Raw genomic sequence first — 21,978 nt, 5'->3', positions numbered from 1 at the left:
AACAAAAACAAAAAAAAAACCAAACCCAACCCCATTAATTAGCCTTGATTTATGAAGCCAAAGCCTCCAAAGTCCAATGTCAGACTTCAGTTCAAGGATTATTCAGATAATGACATTATATATATCTACACACATATAATAACTTAGAGACCAAGTACAAAACCAAAGGTTTACGTAGCTTTCTGGAAAACCCACCTCAGTTTAGGACAGTTACTGTTGTCATAGACTGACTTCATTTTAAACAAGGATGGTCTGAAAAAAATATTAACTAATACATTCCTACAGTTCTTTAACATGTAACCCAGCTATTGGCTCCAGAAAAGCAAAGTAAAGCTGAGGAAAGCAAGAAAAAAACCAAAGCATTTTCGCATAATCAGTTTACTTATGCCACTTTAACATTCGGGGAAAGTCATTAACTTCAAATGAGGTGGTCCCCGTAGGACAAAGACTCCTAAACCTTCTGGGTTTTGTTTGTTTGTTTATTTAGAATTACTGCCACAGGAGCCCCCACCGGCAACGGTGCCAGGTCCCACCAGCAGAAGGGACGGCAGTGCCATCACAAGCAGCACCATGTCTCAGGCCTGTGCCAGCCCAACGGTGATTTATCACAATCCAGGGACTCCTGCTTGAAATTATTCAAGCCCTACCGCAAAATTTCATTGCTACAGAGAACCTCCCTTACTGGCACGGTGCTACAACAACATGCCAAAACGCCATGCCACGTGCCATGGACAGGAATGTTCCTCCACCGTTAGTAGCATCTGTTTGAATTCCCAAATACGGAGAGATTCAACCCCTGCCTGACCTAGAACATTTCTTCGGAATTCATAGAATATACAGGATATTCTTGAGAGATTTAGAAAATTCTAGTAGAAAAATAAAGATGTTACAAAAAGTAAACGGACATTAAAGATTCAGCATATGACATATGACTGAGTTATTAATATTTTATATTGTGCTATGCCCTCTGTTTTCTATTCTTTTTAAGGCACCCAACACCTTAATATTGCATATACACACATCTTCATAATATCTGAAAATAACCCACACTTAATATTAACATCCTTAACATTCAAAACTCTAAGGACTGATGCAACAACCACTATACAGAGACCACCCAGTGCAAATGTGGGACAGGGAATTCCTATAGAGGTGCCAGTGGCTCTGTTCCTTTGAACCTTCTGCTGTCATTTTTCCACAAAAACGAGCCATCTGACACTGCTCTGAAGACCACCACAATATCGACCAATTTAACAGAGAAAATGCCACCAAAAGGGAGTGTTTCCAACTACTTTCATAGCGATCAAAAGTAACCTACAACATTTCACCCCAGTAGCCTTTCTGGGGAACACCATATGAAGCAAAGCTAATGCTTTCATCAGTAACCCGCCTAACTCCTCCGGAAACCTGAACAAACATGAAAATAGAAGTCCATCACTTTAAAAGTGGGAAGCTATAAGGATCAGGTAAAAGACATTTTAAAAATAACAATATGAAACACAGTTGTCAGTGCTTGTTACTATTCTTACTTTAAAGAAAAATACTAATAAAGTATTTCCAAACAATTTGCAATTGTTACATTAATAATCTTGTTGGCTACTCGGCTACTTATGTCATTACATTTAAACTATGGTACAAATTTCCACATTTCTTGAATCTGCCGAGACACACCATATTTGTCTTTACGTGAATGCTCTTATTTTAAAATAAAAAGTGCCAGGGATTGTTTGGTTAATTTGTGAATTAGGTCAATCAGGAAAATGACTAAATTGATAGCAAAGCCATTTTCTCTATACTGTTACTCATTTTATTCTGAAACAGTCACGTGAAGTACCTGTCTCAAAATACTTGAATCCACTTAATGCGTGTTGGAATTTTCTGAGATCAGACTTTGCTCTTCATTTGAGTCTGTTGACTAAAACTGAGCAGGAATGTGGTATTTCATCACTGGCTTCAAGGGAGCAGGATTAGGCGTCCAGTCCATACCCACACAAGGGTTTGTTCCAAGCACATTCCACTTCTTCCACCAGCTCGAACAGGCTTCGAAGTGGAGCTTAACTACATTTGCCAGAATAAATGAGAAATTTTTCAGGAAGTGTGAAAAAAAGATATATTTCCACACACATCAGCATTTCAAAGTATTAAAAATGGCATATTTTTTTACAAAGAGCCATTCTTAGTATAAAGAAATTGAGAAACTACATATTGGGTGAATTTACGTTTCTCCCATGGAAACAACTGCATTGTACTGTATAACCCATACATAAATTCACTGTGAGGAACTCAGATTTAGAATCAAGTCTTGGAAAACTCAGAAAATAAGAATATGCAGTGTGCAGCAGCCTGATTTCCAAGTGCACATAAATCCACACTGTAAAAAGCAAATGCCTTTGGGAGAAGTGCAGTTCTGGAACGAGTTCGCACTTAAGTGGCTGGAGCATTGCCAAAAGTCGTACTCCGGTTGAGTAATGTAGATAAGCAATGAACTTCCAAACTTACGGCCAAATTCTGCTCTCTTGCTTCACGTGAACGTTTCTGTTAGACCTAAAGTCAATTCATCATGTCTTATTCCTGCGAACAGTTCATGTGAAGCAGATACTTGACCAAAGTAGAAGTAGCACAGCGCCCATGAGTTACTGCTTGCACACATTAGGATTTCGGAAACGCAGAGCATTGCATGTTGACATTTTGTGGAGACCTTTCTGTCCTGTTGCTGTAAATGTTTACAGCAGAGAATACAAGTTGACCGTAACAGCACATTTCTAGCTTAAAACCAGATCAGCTGTGATGACACGCTCATTTGATCAAATGATTAAAAAATAATTGCATCATTTTTTGTGATGACAAAAAGTGGTTTTGTCTGGAAAGGTCTCTGACAAAATCCTAAACTACCACAGCTTAACTCAAGGCCACCGAACCTCACAATAAATGACCTGTCTGTCACATTCGCCTAACTAGAGCAGTATGGGTCCTGGCTTGCTGCGCCAGACATTCAGAGATTTCCAGAAGTCAGATTATTATTCATACCATAAAAATTAACACCTTCCTCTCACTATTGATACAGTGAAAAGATCCAGGAAGCAATTTCCAAGTCTCAGACAAATCTCTTAACCCAGGTAGAATATGATGGTGACATCAATGACAATATCCAGGAAATACAAAAGAGCACTGATAATTAAGCATCATTATCATCCTTTCTATTCTTCTACGTAAGTCCTGGCTACGACCAGGACTTACCTGGCCTTTTTTTTTTCCCACCTGTAGGAAGAATTTCAATATAGCCCATGAATGAATAAAACAAATACATGATGAAAGAGTTACTGCCAGGTTCTGAGAATCGCCACAAGCTGAACTGTTGAAGCCGATACCAGCTACGCATTGTACAATAATGAAATAAGCTAAAAAAATATTTATTTAAAATAGTATCCCATCAAACAGCTCCAATGTAAATGCAGATCATTTGACTTTATTTGATTCCTTCCCCATATTATTAATGCTACCAATAATAATGCTGATAATGATATAACTATCATTAATACTCCCTATTAATTAGGAATAACGCAGGTAGAAGCATGTAAAGAGTCACCCATCACAGATCAGAGATGATGGATCTATTTTTGTTTCCTGCAGTGGAAAGTAATGCTCCCACCCCCTCAGCCTCAGCTCAACACGATGAAACAGCAAAACAGAAGTCATCATAACACACATTAGACATCACAGTTAAATATTATTTGTCAACACTTCCAGAGCAAATCATCCCCAAATGATTCCCGTACACAAGGAAAAGGAAGTTTCCTACACAAGGAAAGAAAAATAACTCAATGTAAGCCAAAAAATTATCCTTTTAATACAAAATATCATTCTCATAGAACAAATTTATTTCCACTGAATAAATGGATTTCCTCACCATTCGCGGGTGAGATTACTACCTATCGTTATGTTGAAATTCTCTTGCCTTTCTGCAGTTTAATTAAAATATAAACATTATTTGCAACTGGCTTCACTATATTTGGATACAAGTATGAACACCTGGGGGTTTGATGACATTGCCAAACGTATACAGAACCACTCTTGCTAGGGCTTGTACTTTAACCTGATTTATATAGCTCCACGCATTACTTGCATGTAGTCTTATCAATGTCATTATTATGGTTATCATAAGAAGGACCTGGCCTTTGCACTTTGATGTTTATTACTTTTAACGCGTGCATGCTCTTCTACCATCCATTAAAAAACAAAACAAGACAAAACAAGAACCAAATGAACAAACCCCGATGGATTAGAGCAGAAGGCAGTAGAAATAAAACACTAACAACTCAACAGAGGAATCTGGGAAATTCAAATGCATAATATTTTTAGTAATATTATGGAGCCGATGATAGATTTACAGACACTTGGAGCCATCCCTCCATCTCAAAGCACATTCAGCTACTACCAAGGCTCAGGAAATTACTGCTGTCGCACCCAGATGCCTCTCCAAGACACACTGACAAAAAAAGCCTGCAATAAGCGTACTCGCTGAAGCTATAAATAGCCACACTTGGGGTGAAAACAAGCATTCGTGGTCTTATCTCCATTAAAATGCATTGTGCTGGGTGAAATCGCGCTGCTCCCCAGGCGGAGGGCAGGACCGCTGGGCCTGAGGTGGCAGCGCCCTGTGAGGTGCCACAGCCCCTGCCCCGCTCCACAGGTGAGAGCCCCAGCGCCCCAACGGCCAGAAGTGCCCTGGGGGTTGCCTTTGTATGCCGTTACCGCTGTTCCGTTAAGACAAATGATAGTTATAGATATATTTTATATTTCTGTATAAAATTCTGTATCTGGAGCTCTTTTTGGGGTAACACCTTGGCGCCACAGGCACCTGGCTTAGGGCTCTCCGCTTCGCGGCCCCGCCTGCCCCGGTTTAAGGCACCCGGGGGGTACATTCAGCGGGGCAGGCGGGGGCCGGGAGCGGGGCCCTGAGCGGGGCCGGGCCGGGAGCGGTGCGGGAGCGGGCCCGGAGGCCTCGGGGCCTCCCCGCGCTTCCGCCGCGCCGCGGCCGCCAGCGCTGGAGCTGCGGCGCCACCTGGCGGCCGCGCCGAGCCACTCGCCGCCGCCACCGGCCCGGGGCCGCCGGGGCCGCGGCACCAACGGGGACACAAGATACCAACCGGGACCTTCCCGGGCAGGGAAATCCCATCGTCTTTGGTCTCGCTCCGGTTTCAGCGAGGAGCAAACGGCCGCGCCGGGGCGGCAGGAGCGGCGCCGCCCCGGCGCGGGGGAGAGGGCCGGGTGCTCGAAGCCCTTGGGATCCTTTTCCAGGTGGCTTCACCCCTTTTCCAAAATTGAGATGCGCTTTGATTTCCTCCCCCCCACCCCCGACTGCTCGCTGCGAAGACGAGGAACCTCCTCAGCAATGCCTGCCCTGCTCCCAGCAGGCAGGAGAACCTGCGAGGAACGCCACTCGAGGACGCGATCTTAATTTCGCTGCCTATTTTTAAATACACGGGAACCGCCATAAGTACAGTGCGACGTGGGAACAGAGATTGTAAACCGGATTTTTTTAAAGTCTCGGGTGGTATCTTGGCAAGAGAAGCCGTACAGGGTTTGGTTTTTGTTTCTTTTTTTCTTTTTTTCTTTTTTCCTCTGCTAACATCACAGTGCATTGAACTGTTATTAATAAAATAACTTTCAAGGTTAAGGTGGGGGAAGGAAATCTCAGTAGGGGGAAGCTGAAGTTTCACGTTCAAGCTTTGTATTCCTATATATATATATATGGGTGTATATATATATATATATGCATTTTTTTCAAAACGTTTTATTAGGAAAGCTATACCAGACGCATCACTGTACAATGATTAAACATTACCTTTACAATTTATATTCACTTGAAATTACAGAATAAATATATGCACATTGTTGTACCTTTGTGTGTGTGTGCGTGTGCGTATATGTGTGTATGAGAGAAAACATTAAAAGTGCTTCCTACAAAGCTGTTAGTGATAGGTGCCCAGTAGCTTGCCTTTTTTTTTTTTTTCCTTTTTCTATATATTTGCATGTTGCTTTTATTAGGAAAGTGCGGATGTCCTCCAAAAAACCATGGCGTCATGACGAAGTGTCACTGAGCATCCCCTAAGTGTGTGCGCCCCGTTGGTACATCCTTCGGGCTGCTCGGCTCCGGGGGGCTCCCCCCAGCCCACGGGGATTCCCCTCCGCGGGCAGCGGCACCCCGCTCCCGCCCTGCGCGGCCGCGGGCGCTGCGCGGAGGGGCCGGGCTGGCGGCGAGGGTGGCGGTGAGGATGAGGGTGAGCGTGTGCGTGCGAGGGAGGGAGAGAGACAAGAGTGAGACATTCGAGCAAGACCCTCCCCTCCCTTCCCTCTTGCAGTTTCCAGGCATGCAGCAAACTGCGCTCGTTTGCTTCTTTGCATTTTTTTTTTTAAATAAATGTACAGAATCTGTGCCATGATGGGCAAGAAGAAAGCAAGCCACAAAATGCCATCTTCCCTCCCCTCCAAGGGAAAATATAAAGGAAGTTTAGTGCAACGGAAAAAAAAAAAAAGAAACAACAGGAAAGAAAATAAAAGAAAAAAGAAAAATAAAAGAAAAAAGAGAGAGACACACATAGAATTTACTTAATCAGGATCAATACAAAGATCCCCGATAATAATAATAATAATAATAATATACCTTAGACATGGCACAGTCAAAGTCTCAGTTTCAGTATAAAAAATAATGATTGAGTAACATCTGCTGGCAAAAGTCTGCGAAGGCACTTCATCGATTAATGATCTGAGAACGGCCCTTCCCCGCAGCGCGCACATCTGGCGGGGGAGAGCACACAGCTGTATCCTCTACTCGCATGCGGCGGTGCCGGGGCGGGCGGCGGGGCGGCGGTCAGAACCGGTACGTGGTCTTCTCCAGGACTTCGAGGTAATCCGGCTTTGTTTGGAGTTTGGCCCTTAACTCGAGGTATTCGCTTGTGGGGGTTTGGTGGTCTGAGAAGCCCTTGCCGGCCGCGAAGAGGAGGGTTTCTTTGAGCCTGGCGTCCTGCTGGAGGTCCGGGTATTGCATGCCAGGGGGGTGGACGTGCAGTTCCTTCAGCTTGGGCACGGTGCCGTACAGGCAGTCCACGAAACCCACGGCGCAGGGCGGGGGGCGGTCGCGGTCCCGCGGGGCGCCTCCCGCCGCCGCCGCCACCGCCCCCCCGAGCCCGCCGCCGCCCGCCGCCAGCCCGCCGCCCGCGGGGTGCTGGGGGTGCACGGCCACGATGGTGTTGAGCTGCGAGCTGGAGACGGCCAGGCTCCACTCCTGCTCCTTCTCCAGCAACGTGCGGTAGTTGCTGCCCGGCTCCTGCGCGGCGGCGGCGGCGGCGGCGGCGTGGGCGAAACGTTCGCCGCCGCCCCGCAGCAGCTCGGCCGCCTCCCCGCCGCCTCCCGCCGCCGCCTCCTCCTCCTCCTCCTCCCGCGGCTTGTAGATGGGGTTGTTGCACATCTGGGTCACCGGGTGCGGGATGTAGTCGTAGACGTGGCCCGCCGGGGGCGCCTTCTCCGGGGAGCGCTCCCCGCCGCCCCCGCCGCCGCCGCCGCCGCCGCCGCCGCCGCCGCCCTCCTCGAAGAGCCGCGGGCAGCGCAGGGGCACGCCGCCCAGGTCGGCCGCCTCCGCCCGCGGGCCGCGGAACGGCAGCTTCCGCCGGCGACGCCGCAGCACGAAGGCGAAAAGCCCGGCGGCCACCAGGACGGCGGAGAAGAAGAGAACGAGGAGGCTGAGGATGAGGACGGAGAGCGGCACGGCGGCGGCGGCCGGGGGCAGCTCGTAGGCGGCGGCGCCGGTGGCGGAGGGCGGCGGAGGGGCGGCGGCGGCGGGGGGCGAGGCGGCGGCGGCGGCGGCGGCGGCGGGGCGCAGGGCGGCGGGGCAGAGGGCCGCCAGCTCCAGGGCGCGGAGGTCGCGGCGGGCCAGGCGCTCGGGGCTGGCGCACAGCACCTCGCCCACCACGCTGACGGAGCTGAGCGCCTCCAGCCACTGCTTCAGCGGCACCAGCTCGCAGGTGCAGTCCCAAGGGTTGAGCTTCAGGTCGATCTGGACGATGGCGTGGAGGTGTTCCAACACCCCGGCCACCGGCAGCGCCAAGAAGTGGTTGTTGCGCAGGTTGAGGCGGGCCAGGGAGGTGCCGGCGAAGGCGTCGGTGGGCAGGGTGCGGAGCAAGTTGTCGTTGAGGAAGAGCAGCTTCAGGTTGGGCATGAGGCTGAAGGCCGCCGGCTGGATTTCCCTGATCAGGTTGTACTCGAAGTACAGGTAATGCAAACTCTGCAGGCCCCGGAACATGCCCGGGGTGAGCCGCTCGATGTCGTTGCCGTTCAGGTACAGGCTCTTGAGATTCGGCAGGTTGATAAAAGCCCCATCCTGCACGTAGGAGATCCGGTTGTTCCCCAGGTGTAAGAGATCCAAGGAGGAAAAATTCCAGAAATCGGAGCGGTAGATTTTCTGGATCAAATTCCCGCTCAAGTACAGCTTCTTGGCGTTCAAGGGCCTGGGCAGGAGCTCGGAGATGTTGTGAAACCCTCGCTCCTTGCAGTTGACCGTCAGGCCCAGGTCGTTGATGTGCAAACTGCAAGAGCACCCGGTAGGGCAGATGATGGGGATGGGGGGCCGGGTCTGGTAGGCAGCCACGGGCGGTTGGTTCGGCCCGGGGTACAGGCCGCGGGACGTCGGGGGAGGCCGGGGCGCCCTGGGCTGCTTGGTGGGTTTGGGCTGCTTATTGGATGTTTTGTACTCAACAGAGGAAGCGGTGAAATGGAAGGAGGACAGCATGGAGGAAGGCTTCGTAGGCCACGCGTTCTCCTTGCTGGACGACAGCTGGGGGATGCCCAGGCTGGCTTCCACCTCGGAGTCGGACAGCATGGGACAGAGCTTACTTCTTTTGATTTCCCGCAGGTCCTTCCCGTGGAAGTGGAAGGGGGTCTCGCAGGTGATGTCCCCCACCAGGGCAGTGTAGGGGATGCGCTCCAGCCAGCTCTTCAGCTGCACGATCTCGCACGTACAGTTCCACGGGTTCTCCTCCAGCTGGATCTCCATCAGGCTCCTTCCAATGTGGTCCAACATCCCGCGGTACGAAAGGACTTTTAGCCGGTTCCCCCGCAAGTCCAGGTGGGTTAAGGACACGGACTTAAATAAGTTGGTGGGAAGCATGGGGATAAGATTGTCATTTAGGATAAGGACCCTCAATTTACTTAGGTTTCGAAACGCCCCGCTTTCAATCCGTTTAATGACATTGTAATCTGCCTGCAGATATTCCAGACTTTCCAAACCCAGGAAAGTGTCATTTCGGAAAATGTCCAATTTGTTTTCGTGCAAATACAACCTCTTCAGAACTCGGAGCCCGTTAAAAGCCCCTGTCTGAATGTCCTGCAGTGCATTGTTCCCAAGGTTAATAGACACAGCGTTGTTCAAGTGAAGAAAACTGTTGGTGTACAATTTCCTCATGGAATTCCTCTGCAGGTAAAGTTTAAAAGGTCTCGACCACGACTCTGTTATCTGACTAATATTTATAAATCCTTTGTTGTCACAATGTATATGGAAAAGGCTCTCCTTCACTTCACAGTAACATGGATCAAAGCAGGGCTCATCGAGTTCCTCCGAGTCCTCTATCAAGGGAATTGGTGTAGTCCATGCTAGAGCAATTGTGCTTAGAAGAATTATCCACAACATCCTTCCTTTATGAAGCGTCTCTGCCGTGGAAGTTTTCATCATATGTTGATGTTTACAAAACTGCAACGGGAAGAAAAACGCATATTTCAGTATTCCTGTCCTGCCCCGCTCTTTTCACTAAGCCCCTACCTGCTAGACTCGTGTGTTAGGCTCCTGGAAAGTTCAGCGATTGTTGGGCAGGCGTTCAGAACCAACTCTAGGGGTGCTGGATGGGCGAGCCTTGCCCTGATGTACACTTAAGAGATGATAGAAGGTTTAATCACGCGATACCAGCCTCCCTTATCCCCCCCCGTTGGTGAATGCCACCTATAAAGAGGACAGCACATGCAGACCACACAGCAACACGAGCACGCACACTGAATGAGTTGCGTCTTTACATATTTTCCGCCGTAGGACCGGTGTTTAGGACTACACGTCTTTCATACTTGGTTGCAATTTCAGCTTTGTAGCCACCTTAGCCCGTGCTGACTACGGGGGGAAATACCAGTGGGCAGATTTCTCCAGTGTCGCACTACATCTTTCATGCATGCAAACTCTCAAAGTTATCAAATCTCAGCCCTTGAATGTCTCTCCCTCCCGGCTCGATATATTCCATACTAAGTTCAAAGGAATGTGCAGGGTTTGCTGATGTCCCTGGCGAAACGGTTCCCTTCAGAAATCCCCACAATATCTTTAACAGAGTAAATGGTTAACCACCCTGATTTAAGAGAAAATCTTCCCCTTTCAAACGCGCTGGTGAATTAATGCAACTGGTATATTATCAGATAAACACACACCACATATTAGTCATTTTAGCTGATTAAAGCATTTAGAGATGATTAATCTTTCTAAAGCACATGCCCATGCGATCAGCAGATCTAAAGGGAAGTGACAGCTAAAGAGGCACCTAGGATTGAAACGCTCAGCCTGCCTTGGATTAGGGTATTTTGCGCCCCCAGGACCAAGCAGGAGACCCGGTTAAAAAGCTGAAAGTGGAATTAAAAAAAATACCTTGACACTTACCAGCCGATAAATTATCTATCCTACTATATACGCTTCTGAATGAAGACACCATTCTTCTCCAATCAGGTGAAAATAATACTGTACTAATGAGATGCAGCTCCTTCAACATATGGTTTCACCCTTCCTTTCACCAGATATTTTAAACGTACGGGCACAGAGAAACGCTAAGGATGGTAATAATAACGGCGGTGATGCAGCCTTCCTTGAATCACTGAAACGCCCATTAGAATTATTCGGAGCGATCGTTGCCTTTAGTCTTAATCTTTCAATAGAAAAGGTCCTTTTTGCCTTCCTCGTGTAAGAACTAGAAAATGTTGCCCCCCATCCGCAAACTTAAGAGCAGAAAGATGCATTTAGGGGAGAGAAATGCCAGAGGAACAGAAATCCTTAGGATCAACTTGCAAATGAAACCCTCCCCTGTGGGAAAGAGGAGACGGTTGAAAGCATGAAAAGAGAAATACCCTCTGCAATTAAAATCAGCATCTAATTGGGAAGAAGGGAGAGAGATGAGAGCTATATTGCAGTATCAGTCTCTCTGTCTCCTTTGCAAAATATTAGCCACTTAAGTTCTTTCTCTTCTGCAAGGGCTGTAATAAAAAATAAAAAAAAAATAAATAAAGAGGATTATTATATCTTCTTTTTGGAAGAGGGGGTGTCTTTGACCCTAGGCGGAAACAAAAGGATCCAGAAAGGTTGTACTTACCGGTTTGCAGGAGAGATTTTAGCACATCGTTACCAAAAAAAAAAAAAAAAAAAGAGGGGAAGGGGGGAAAAAAAAGCTCGAGTTTAAAGATTGCTGGTTTCTCTCTGTCTCTCCCTCTCTGTGTCTCTCTCTCTCCCTCTCTCTCTACTCCTGCTGAAGCTGAGGCAAAAGGAAAAAAAAAAAAGAAAAAAAAAAGAAGCAAGCCTGAGACGTGCTGGGAATGCAATGAGCCCCTCAATGATCTTCTTTAGGATGCAGAGCTGCTGTTTGGCACACTCAATGGAGGAGGGAGGAGAGGAGAGGGGCTGCTGCAGGCTCCAGCGCCGCCGCCGCCGCCTTCGCCGGGCACCGGCAGCGCGGAGCGGGAGGGCTGGGGCGCGGCGGAGGATCGCGGGCTTCTCTCCTTCTGTGTGCGGGTGTGTGCGTGTGCCTGGGTGTGTGCGTGTGCCTGGCTGTGCGGTGGTGTTGTTGCCCTGGATCAGGCTTTTCCACGTCATGAAAATGAGCTTCAAGAAGGGGAACAAATGAAGGGGGCGCGCTTGGCACCAGGTCGGGGGCGCGCATTTGGGAAGCCCTGACTATACATTTTTTTTCCCCTGCCTTTTTTTAATTTTTTTTTTTTTTTTTTTTAAAGAGGGAAGGAGGGGGCTGGTTGGCGGAGAGGAAGGGAAGTGGGAAACGAGCAGATGGGGGAGGAAAAAAAAAAACCAAGAAGAATCAGAGAGGAAAAAGCCGCCGGGATGGGTCACAATTTACACACACCCCCTTTCTAAAAAAAAAAAAAAAAAAAAAAGGAAAGACAGAAAAAAAAAAGGCAAAAAAGCCCAACTCTGAAGGAAATCAAAGATGCTCTGACTGAAAGCGCCAGCCGAGCTGCCGGGGCTGCGGCGGAGAGCAGCCCGGCGGGCCCGAAGAGGGGCGGCGGTGTCCCGGCCCGGCCGCCCCGGCTCCCCCCGCCGCGCTCCCCTGCGCCCCCGGCGCCTCCTCCTCCCGTCCTCCTCTCCCTCTGTCCCTCTTTCTTCCCTCCTGTCCCGGTGCCGTGCCGCGGCTCCAGCCTCGCAGCCTCTCCAGGATCCAGCAGCCTCCCGCCCTCCAAGGAGGCAAAGCCAAAAAACCTCGTGGGAGACACCCCGGCACCTTTCGCATCCTTCCAGCCGCCACCGCGGAGTGTGCGCGGAGGCGGAGGGCCGCGCCCGCGGAAGGGCAGCGCCGCCGGCCGGCCCCTGCCCGCCCCGGGAGCCGCAGGCAGGTAACGGCGCTGCGCGGGGAAGGGGGTGGGGGGGCGGCCGCTCCGCGGAGGGGGGGCGCAGCCGGAGGCTTGCGCGGGTTCGCCCCTGGCTGAAAGTTGGCCGGCGAGATGCGCCGGGGAGGGGGGTGTGGGGGTGTGGGGGGGGTCGTGGGAGGCGGCCCCCGCCATACCTCTTGCATCCCCGCCGTCCACACACGGCCGCACCGCGCACAGCCGCGCACATCCATCCCCGGGCACACATATGCGCGGATCTCCAAGCGCAGCGGGGCCGGGAGGCTGCGCGCTCCGCGGGAGCCCGCTCATCCTCCCGGGGCATCCCGCAGCACCCACCGCCCGCCCCCGCTCCCGGCTCTCGCCTTAAACCCAAACTCCCCACCTTCCCGGGGTAACTCGGCCGGGAGGAGACTTAACTGGAACCGCGGTTCGGTACCAAAAAGTTGACGGGCAAAGCTGGAGGTGCGGGGGGGAGAACCCGGGGGCCCCGCGGCCTCCCGCCGCCCCGACGGCGCTCTCCGCGGGCAGGGGCGCTGCCTCCGCGCCCGCGGACACGCACCATCTTTCCCAGCCTCCGAAGCTCTCCTTCACCGGTGCAATATGGACGCACCGCTCCTTCCTAATTAAATTGCTGCATCATTCATTTTCTGACGCGGGAGCTACACGGGGTACCAGCAGGCAACATGCACCTGGCACCCCACCCCCCCACCCCCCCGTTAAAAGAGAGAGGGGGGAGCGGAGAGAAAGGGCGAAAGGGGAAATCACAACAGTTTGTTCTTGTAACGAGCTCGCACAGCGGCTTTAGCAACAACTCAGAGAAGCGCCCTATGCACAGTCCCCCCTTGCACCCAGCTCTGTTTCGGGGGGGTGGGGGGGATGATGCAGGGGCAGTGTGGCGGGGGGGTGCAGCCACCCAGCCCTGACCTTGCACTGCCGCTTTCCCCGGCCGGCAACTTTCCAAAATGCCACCGAATAACGCTCATCATCCTTTTCAGGGCTTCTGCCTTCAAGTTTTGCAGATGGGCTGGGGAAGAAGGAGGGGGAGGGGGGGGCTGGGAGGGGATGGCCCTTGAATGCAAATCAGCGAGCGCTGCAGGGCTCCTCGGGGATGGCAGCGTCCCCGCCGGGTCCCCCGCTCGCAGGCAGGGCCGGCTGCAGGTCCCAAGGACACCCCGCCGGCTCCCGGGCCGGCCCGGGGAGGGGCTGTGCCCTCCCACCCCCCTGCCGTCGCCTCCTGCTCGGCTGTCACACCGGGCAGCCCCCGCGGGATGCCCTCGGGGCGGAGGAAGGGTATCCCCCCTCATCCTCCGCTGGCATCCTTTATGCATCCTACAGTTTCGCGGCGAGGCGAGGAGATGAGAGGCGGCTCCCCCTGGGTTCGGCCGGGCTCAGCGACCTGTGTCCCCTTGTCCCCCCAGCCAGGAGCCAGGAATCGCGGCGGGCCATCCCCCCACGTCTCCCTCCAGCCGCGGCCGCTCACAGCCTTTCCGTCTCTGCTCGTTTTGTCGACACAACCTGCTGAGACCAGGATCAGCGTGAGTGTGATTGGCAGGAGCTCCGGCTAAGGGTACGGCGGACTGATGTAACCGAGATTAGGACGTCACTCGGTTATTAATAATAATTATTATTATTGGCAAGTGAGCTATTTCCTTGCAAAGCCCTGTCCTGGAGCTGTGGAGTCAGTGGAGATCCATGTCACCCTGGTGGGAGGCTGGCAGGTGCCCTCCTGGCTGCCTTTTTCCAGCCTCAGTTAATAATACCAAAATGCACCTTCTTCCCCCTGACGGCCTTGTGAAAATAAGGGAGAGAGAAGCCACAGATAACTTTTGTGACAAATTAGAAATGGATACTTGAATAATTATTGTGTCTTTCCGAAAGTACCATCACAGCATTACATTTCCACTGGAGGCGACCATTCCCCCCACTGCAGTCATTGCAACGCAGGCATTTAATGCTTCGTTCAGTCTGCAGCTTAAACCAGCCCCTTCCCTTTCTAACAGAAGTGGCAATGGTTGAGAGGAAGAGAGAGTTTTCTACCAAAGCTCACCCTGCCTGTCCAGAAAGAAATATTCTGGTCTTTAATAGTCTCTTCTGTCTCGAGCAATCTATGGTAAGGGCAAAAGCAATAAATAGTGCAAGGGCAAGGGAAACCCTCTTGTAATTATTATAGATGGGAGCTGCTCCCTGGCTCTCTCTATTTTGTTAAAGCTAGGGAGTAGTTTAGAGGTTCTGGATCTGAGCGTTGAAAGGTTTTAGATACAGACAATGCCCGGGCTCCAGCTGCATTTCTGCCTAAAAGCCCTGGCCAAGCCCGCTCCTGCTCACCGCACGCCGTGGCGAGGAGCGGGGATCGCCTCGAGCTGCCGGTTATCAGGGCAGGTGAACATGTGGGAACCCAAGCGCAGGAGGGGGAGCAGAGAGGCACGAGCGGGCTGCGAGGCTGATTAATCCGTGACGCAAAACCCACATGCACTCGCTTGGGAGAGCTGCCAGCCAGGGGCTCTGGGGAGAGGTGCTTGCATGCCCCCGCCGGGGTGCAGGGCAGGCCCGCGGCACGGAGAGGGTTTCCCGCGGGGCACCCTGCCTTTGGGGGCCTCACGGACGTAATGTGGAAATCCTTGAATTAGGAGGAAAGGCCAGAGCGCTGGGCTGTGGAAAATACAGTGCTGTACCTCTCCAGCATGCACAGAGCGGCCCTGGGCAGAAACACGCGTAGCTGCGAAGGCTGCAAGAGGCAGATGTCTGATAAAGCCATTGGTCTGCTTGGGCTGGGTTTAAAGCTGAGCCTTGCAGAGCAAGGGCTTAAAATCCCTTCACTGGTCTGGTGACCCCTCTTGTGTCCCCGTGAGATTTCCATTTGTCTGGTGTGTTCAGATAAATATATTTAAAATTGAGATTTCCCTCTGTCTCTCTTTTTTTTTTTTTGTTAAAGAATTGTTCAAATATTCCCGGTTTTGTATATTATAAATTGTTCAAACTGAGAAATGTTATTGTCTTTGAAAATGTTAATAGAGGAAAATCAGAGCAGAAAATCTTCCCTGCATAGCAGTTAGTGAAGCAGTTTATGAGGCTTAACTTTTCTCTTTCCTTCTCCGTTACTTAGTTCATTTATCAAACAGACAGACAGAGAAACAAAATTATCAGGTGGAATTTACCTACCATCTTTCTTTGGAAGACAATATTTCTATTAAAACCTCTGTCATATTGTCCCAATACTGTTTTAGGGACCACGACCTCTCTTGCTGTTGTATCAACAGTTCGGGCTCATTTCAAGGGGATCCGAATTTGATGTGGAGGGCTGTCCTGCCCCCCTCAAGCCAATGCAGAGGTCTCATTGACTGCTGGAGGATGAGATTTGGACTGTGAGAACTCAGGCTGAGGCTCAGTCCTTTCTTCAACTTCAAGGGGAGCTGCAGGAGGCCCTAAGGTACCTTCAGCCTCGTACTGGTTTCTCCGCTGAAGGCTGGTATCCTTCTTTCCGTACAGTCCTGGTCTTTGCCGTGCCATATATAAGTACAGGCACAGATTATATGAACTGCATAAGCACTGGTGAATGCACATGAAATGGAGGAAATGTAAGAATTTTAAACTGGGCTGTTCCAGCCCGAAAGCTTCTTATGTCAAACAGATGCTCCTGGACACAATTTTTACTGCTACTCACCTCATTATCAGCTATATATTATCCTATGGAATAGCTGTTGATCTTTCCCAGGGCGGTTATAGCCACTGTAACTGATACATCATTTTTAGATGAAGTTAAGAAATAACAATGCACCAAATTATATTATAATGGGCCATTTCTAATGGAAAAGTCCTCGGCTACTTTAAACTCGATAGGACACTGAAGCTGTACAGAAACCCCAGCCATGCCCTCAGTAACAAGCTACATGTAATTGGTTTTTACTCATGGGATTTTTTTCAGCAGAGAAATTTTGCCCTGTATTTGATGATATGTGTAAATATTAAAAAGAAAGGAGGACAGAACTAATGGATAGTATTAAAATAGAACAGCAAATAGCAGCAAAGCATAGGTACAGTATTTTTAATGGATTGTTGCTAAAAATAAAAGAGAAAGGTAGGCAAAATAAAAGGGAGTTTTTATTGGACAAAATTGACAGTTCTGTTATCCTCACTGATTCCTGACATTTCAAGATCGGGTTTTTATCTAATGATTCAACGGCCTTAAATATTTCCTTCTAGTAAATCAGGCACAGCCATAGCTTTTTCCCTACCTCAGGCACGTAAGCCCACATTTTTTTCTAAATGTGCTGATATTTATTATAGCCAGTGTCAAAAAACTTCGCACTCCATTTATATACGAGCTTCTCTTTGGCTTTTATTAGAATGATGTACAGCCATGGTTAGGCATGCACAACTTCCTTTGACAGCAGCCAGAATTTCATGCGTGGATCAAAGGTAGAATAATTCCCTTAGGGTGCTCTCTTCCCATCCGAACTACAGAGTTATGAGCTCTGCTCCAGTGCAGAGAGGGGCTTCTTCAGCTCTTCCCATACTTCACATCGGCAATTCCGCAGCCATACAGCCACATCCTCCTTCGTGCCAACACACCACATCCTTTTTAAGCTTCTTTTTTCTCAGTGGAGAGAGTTATTTTTACCTGGTAGCATGAGCACAGGTTCTGATGTCCTAAAGGATGCTGAACATTGACCACGCAAAGGAAGAACATGGACTTTGTTTTCTATATCCCTCCATCCATTGCCCAAAGACCCCAGTGGCAGGACACAGACCTTCAGATGATAACTGCTTCGTTGCTCCCGTAAGAAAAATCTTAGCCAATGCAAAAATAATGTTTGAATTCTCTTAGCTAGGTTGCTTCACCTGGTTTTCTTTTCACCTTGCGGGCTAGTCTTATGTACATCCTGGATCCTTTATTTTGTCTAGGCACACAAAAATGGAGATTACCCTACAGCACACGCTGTAAGCAACAGCATGGATTTTCAGGGCATCTGGATTTAGAGTTGCCAGAATTAGAAACATGAGCCCGACGAGATCATGCTAGGGCAATTCCCCAGTACTGGGCCATAAAGCAAATCAATTTAAAATGTAATAGAAGGCACTATTACTGCGCTGAATTCTGTGTGAAGGAAGGCACTTACTGCTCATTTGGAAAGAAAAGCTCATATTCTAAATTGCTTTTTAGATCAGTCTTGATCCTACTTTTAGTGATGTCAATGGTGACACTTCCGTTCAGTCCAGCGGTGCCAGAATTTTCCATTTACTGTTAACTACTTCTCCTCTTCCCCCTCTCCTCCCTTTCCCTGTCAGCACTGCTCCTTGCAGTTCCCCTGTGAGGACCCTTAAAACATACAGGTAGACTTTATCGTTCAGCTCAGAGGCAGCAAGATGGGCAGTCATTTTAATCTCTTAGAAAAAGTAGTTCGACAGTCATGGAAGAGATGGTGAGACTGATGTCTTCTCTGTTCTTGCAAGCCTTGCCCTCCTTTCTTTTTGCTACTGATGACACAAGTCTTTAGTAGCCCTAGTTATGAATAAGAGGTGATCTTTCATCCCAAATGGACTCAGCTCTGGAGTTCGAGGTGAGCTGACTCACTGATCTCAGCTACCTTTAATGGAAGTTGTGGACTCATATAAGTCTGTAAAAATGGTGACAGAGTATTGGGTCTTAAACTCTTGGATCTTTTCTAGCATGTAATACTGTAGTACTTGGGTTTCTAGTGCATGACACGTTAACACATTAGCATGCACTGAAGGTATTTTTATTATGGGAATATTATTAAATAGCGAGAGACAGTATCAACTGAAGTACCTGCGTGTATCTTCCTCCTCCTTCAGCTCCAAACTGACCTCTGGAGGAGCATCTTTGCCACCAGCCAGGGAAAGAGGCCGCCGTCCTTCTGACTCGGGAGGTGGAAATCGACATCGAAAATTCAGTAGTGTGGCTATGCCATACATGCAGTCAACCCGTTTCCTTGTCTAGCACAGTTTTGTAGAAGAGGAAAAAGCTGAGGAAAATAGCTGCTTTTCATTTTTCAGATACCGGGATAGGTCTTTGTTGAGTCTTTTTGCCATTTTATATAATACTGAATTTCTTTTACAAGGAACAGTGGGAACCACCGTTTTTGATCACTACATCCAGATAGTCATTACATGTAGATGTGTGAGAAGGATCAGAGGTCTAGACAGTAAGACCCTTAAGGAAAGAGTAAATTAGGACTGTTCTAAATGGAAGAGTAGGAGGAACAAGATAATACTTTTGAATGATACGAAATATGCTGAAAAATAAAGGGAAAGCTTTGTTCTCTACGAATAGCATCAGAGAGGGAACAAGAAATTGGTCTTAATTTGTAGATAGAAAGATTTATATCAAATATTAGGAAGGTGTTTCTGATGATGAAGATGGCAAAGACTGGCTAAGGAGGTTGCAAAGCCTCTGGCGTAAGAGGCGTGTAAAAAAGCAGGTGAGGTTCTGTGCCAGGATTGTCAGACAGCAATTCATGTGGCTCAGAGATGAATTAGGTGATCCCTTGAGCATCCTCCAAACCCGATATTTCTGTGATTGTTCATGTTGAGGATTAAATTGTTTGTGATCCCATACTATTTCCCTTAATATATATATATATCATCATTAATTACACTAAGAAAATTTAACACAAACCAGGTTTGGAACCAGATTCCAATAAAAACAAGAACATAAAAAAATGAACATTAAAGAATTGACGGTTTCTAGGTCAGCAGTATCTGCATGGCTAAGTCATACACCAAGCATCATATATCCAAGCTCTTAACTCATGCAATTAGGTAAGTTCTTAATCTTGAAAGTATATATATGTATGTGTACACAAAGGCACACATGCATGCATACCTACCTCCTTGGGTGGTTTTATGTATCTTCAATTTTTCAAGATTCTTGTGTTTAAGGGTTTTTATTTTTTTATTCATCTTCTATATTTCTGTACCATCCATCTACCTTCAGTTGGCTGGCTAGCTAGAAATATCAACTTCTCATGTGGTCACCTTCCAGAAACTGGAAATTTAGGAAAAATCTCAATAAAAGAAGATTTACAAAAATCTCTGAGAATTCAGATTCCTGAATATAGCCCAAAATCTTAGGTATCAGTGTAGGAAGGACAGTGCCACATTGTAAGGTAAAATCCATAATAACACTCAGCATTTCCTAACCACTTTTATAGTATTAAGTGTTAGAAGTTCCAAGTGTGCAAAGGAAGGCTTGCATTTAGCTGTTGATTTAACTAGGCTTAAAATCCAATGAATAAATTGTACATAGTTCATCAGCTTGTGGGGTGCACAGTGTCTACACACCAAATAATAAGCTACACATCCTACTGCGAACGTTTTATGGCCAAAAGACTGCAGGAACACCACTGTGGAACTGTCAAAATAAAACATGTAATGGACTCATAAATGAAATGAACGGATATTGGTTTAAAATCAAGCCCATAAATACGCGTCACACCTGTCCGCTGGGTGGTCAGCAGCAATCAAGCTGTTATATTCTGAACGTATTTTCAAGCCAATGCTGTCTGATTTGTCCTTCCTTCCTCTCTGGGCAATATCAAGGAATAAAGTGAAAGACTTAAGTGATACGGTGCCACCGCTAAGGCTGCAGCCAAGGTGATGTTAGTATATCAAGCTAAATATATAATGGACCCATGAAAATTTGAGGCTAATCATGTTTTACTGTGTTAACTCTTTTAGAAGAAAAAAAAAAAAAAGAAAATAGGTTCACAGCAACTGTTTTAACCAGCCAGAAAGCTTCTGCACTTTTCCACAGAGGTTACGGTGAATGGGGAAATAGTCTAACATAAGGATTAATAATAATAATAATAATAATTTACACCGTGGGAGTGCCAAGTATTCCCTCCATGCAAAGTAGTGTATGAACAAAAAACTATACACAGAAAAGCTTCCAACCAGTGACCAATATGTGCGAATCTACTTGTGATTATTCCTCTTCCTACTCACAACTCTGTCTCGGTGCATAATAAATGCAGCTAAATTCTTAGGGTACTTCTCCCAAAGGTTACTGATGTTAACAGGCAATTTGCATTATTTTTCTAAACAAGCCATAAAGGAAGATCCAACGTTTGATATCTCTCTACAAAAGGTCCCAAATAATCACCTAACTGGTTTCAAGGGTGTACCCCGTCCTGCTACACCGGGCGCTTCTTTCAGCAGCTGCTCAGGGGAGCCCACAGCCTTCGGGACTTTATGCGCTTTTTAGCGCAAAATCTTTTTGTTTTGTTGCTTGTTTAATTTTTAAAGATAGTATTATTAAGTTGTTAAATTGCACTGTTTAAAATGTAATCTTGTATTTTGCCGTTTAAGTAGCTGTCATTTGGGGAGAATCTATTCCTACTGAAGCCATCTGGGGCCAGCCTTACATAAATGCTACTAAAGAGTCCCTCAAACGTTAATGATTTTCCAACTAAAATACACAAGCTAGACAAGGCCTTTTGTAACTCTCTGACAGAGTGGTTCTTCCGCCGAACTGCATCACGGCCACATTTGTGTTACTCCTGACCTGCAGCGTACGTGGGTCCTACCAGGGCCAACACTGGACCCAGGGAAGGGGGCGATTGCCCAGCACACACAGGTAGCAGAACGGCTCCATTCCCAGCACTCCTTGCTCTGTGGCACCTTGAAAAATCCAATTTTTGCTGCGGATGCAAGATATCTAAGCAAGTGGAGAGCACAAGGACAGGGGAGAGATGCCGTGGGTGCATCTTGTCCGCCCACAGCAGCGGGAGCCACTGCGAGCAGCAGAGCCGCGCATCTTTTGGGCATCAGACCTCCTATCCCTTTCCACTGCTCCTCCCCGCAATCACAGGCCTCTCACAGGTGTCGCTAAAAATTACCCTGTAGATGTTAAAGTGTTCAGATTGTCAAAGGGGCATCATCAATATTGTCCAGGTAGAGACTGATTTATTGTTTTTTTTAAATATGAGACTGACATATTGTACTGTTAAAGTGGATTAAAACATGAAAGCAGCAGAATGGCAAAACTGCCGAAAAACCTATAAAAACACATGCATTGTCTGATTTTCTGGTGTGCAATGCAGATGAAAATGGCAACATTTTTCTCAAACCATTTGCATATCTGTAAATGACTGCAAGGCAGGGTAGAAGGAGGCCAGCTGGATTCAATTAAAGAGAAAGGTAAAAGGCTTTTGCTTCTGATTTTCATTTTACAATTTAGAGCAGGGTCATATTTTGAATTTCTTCATAGACTTTTTAAAAATGAGTAAAGTTCTCAACAACGCAGCCGAAATGTAGAAGTGCTTTTAGAACAGAATTATTTAAAAAATATATCTATTTTTATAGTAGTAATTAATGTTATGTCTCGTG

General features: G+C 47.9%; 2 protein-coding genes across 3 annotated transcripts in view; one reads left to right on the top strand and one right to left on the bottom strand.

Moving 5' to 3' along the window:
* Nucleotides 1-6,675: 6,675 nt before the first annotated feature.
* SLITRK3 (SLIT and NTRK like family member 3) lies at nt 6,676-12,201 on the bottom strand. 2 transcript variants are annotated; one of them, XM_075098557.1, is made up of 3 exons: nt 11,388-12,201; nt 10,685-11,271; nt 6,676-9,742 (listed from the first exon to the last, which is right to left on the bottom strand). In XM_075098557.1, the coding sequence occupies exon 3, from the start codon at nt 9,722-9,724 to the stop codon at nt 6,872-6,874; it is 2,853 nt and encodes a 950-aa protein (XP_074954658.1). In that variant the 5' UTR covers nt 9,725-9,742; nt 10,685-11,271; nt 11,388-12,201; the 3' UTR covers nt 6,676-6,871. The 2 variants fall into 2 exon arrangements, with proteins under 2 accessions (XP_074954658.1, XP_074954659.1); XM_075098558.1 differs by lacking the exon at nt 10,685-11,271.
* Nucleotides 9,982-21,978, top strand: part of LOC142059554 (uncharacterized) — a 37,784-nt gene continuing 25,787 nt past the window's right edge. The window contains exons 1-3 of the mRNA XM_075098362.1: nt 9,982-10,071; nt 12,182-12,636; nt 14,049-14,165. Coding sequence (XP_074954463.1) covers nt 9,982-10,071; nt 12,182-12,636; nt 14,049-14,165 — 662 coding nt within the window. The remainder of the gene's footprint in view (nt 10,072-12,181; nt 12,637-14,048; nt 14,166-21,978) is intronic.

The sequence above is a fragment of the Phalacrocorax aristotelis genome, chromosome 7 (assembly GCF_949628215.1).
Source record: "Phalacrocorax aristotelis chromosome 7, bGulAri2.1, whole genome shotgun sequence".
In the NCBI taxonomy this organism is placed as follows: Eukaryota; Metazoa; Chordata; class Aves; order Suliformes; family Phalacrocoracidae; genus Phalacrocorax; species Phalacrocorax aristotelis.
Note: the sequence above shows the minus strand (reverse complement) of the source record. Positions and strands in the feature narration are given on the sequence as shown.

What these genes read in the sequence shown, in the direction of transcription:
- SLITRK3 (XM_075098557.1), bottom strand. Translation starts at nt 9,724, where the DNA reads ATGATGAAAACTTCCACGGCAGAGACGCTTCATAAAGGAAGGATGTTG.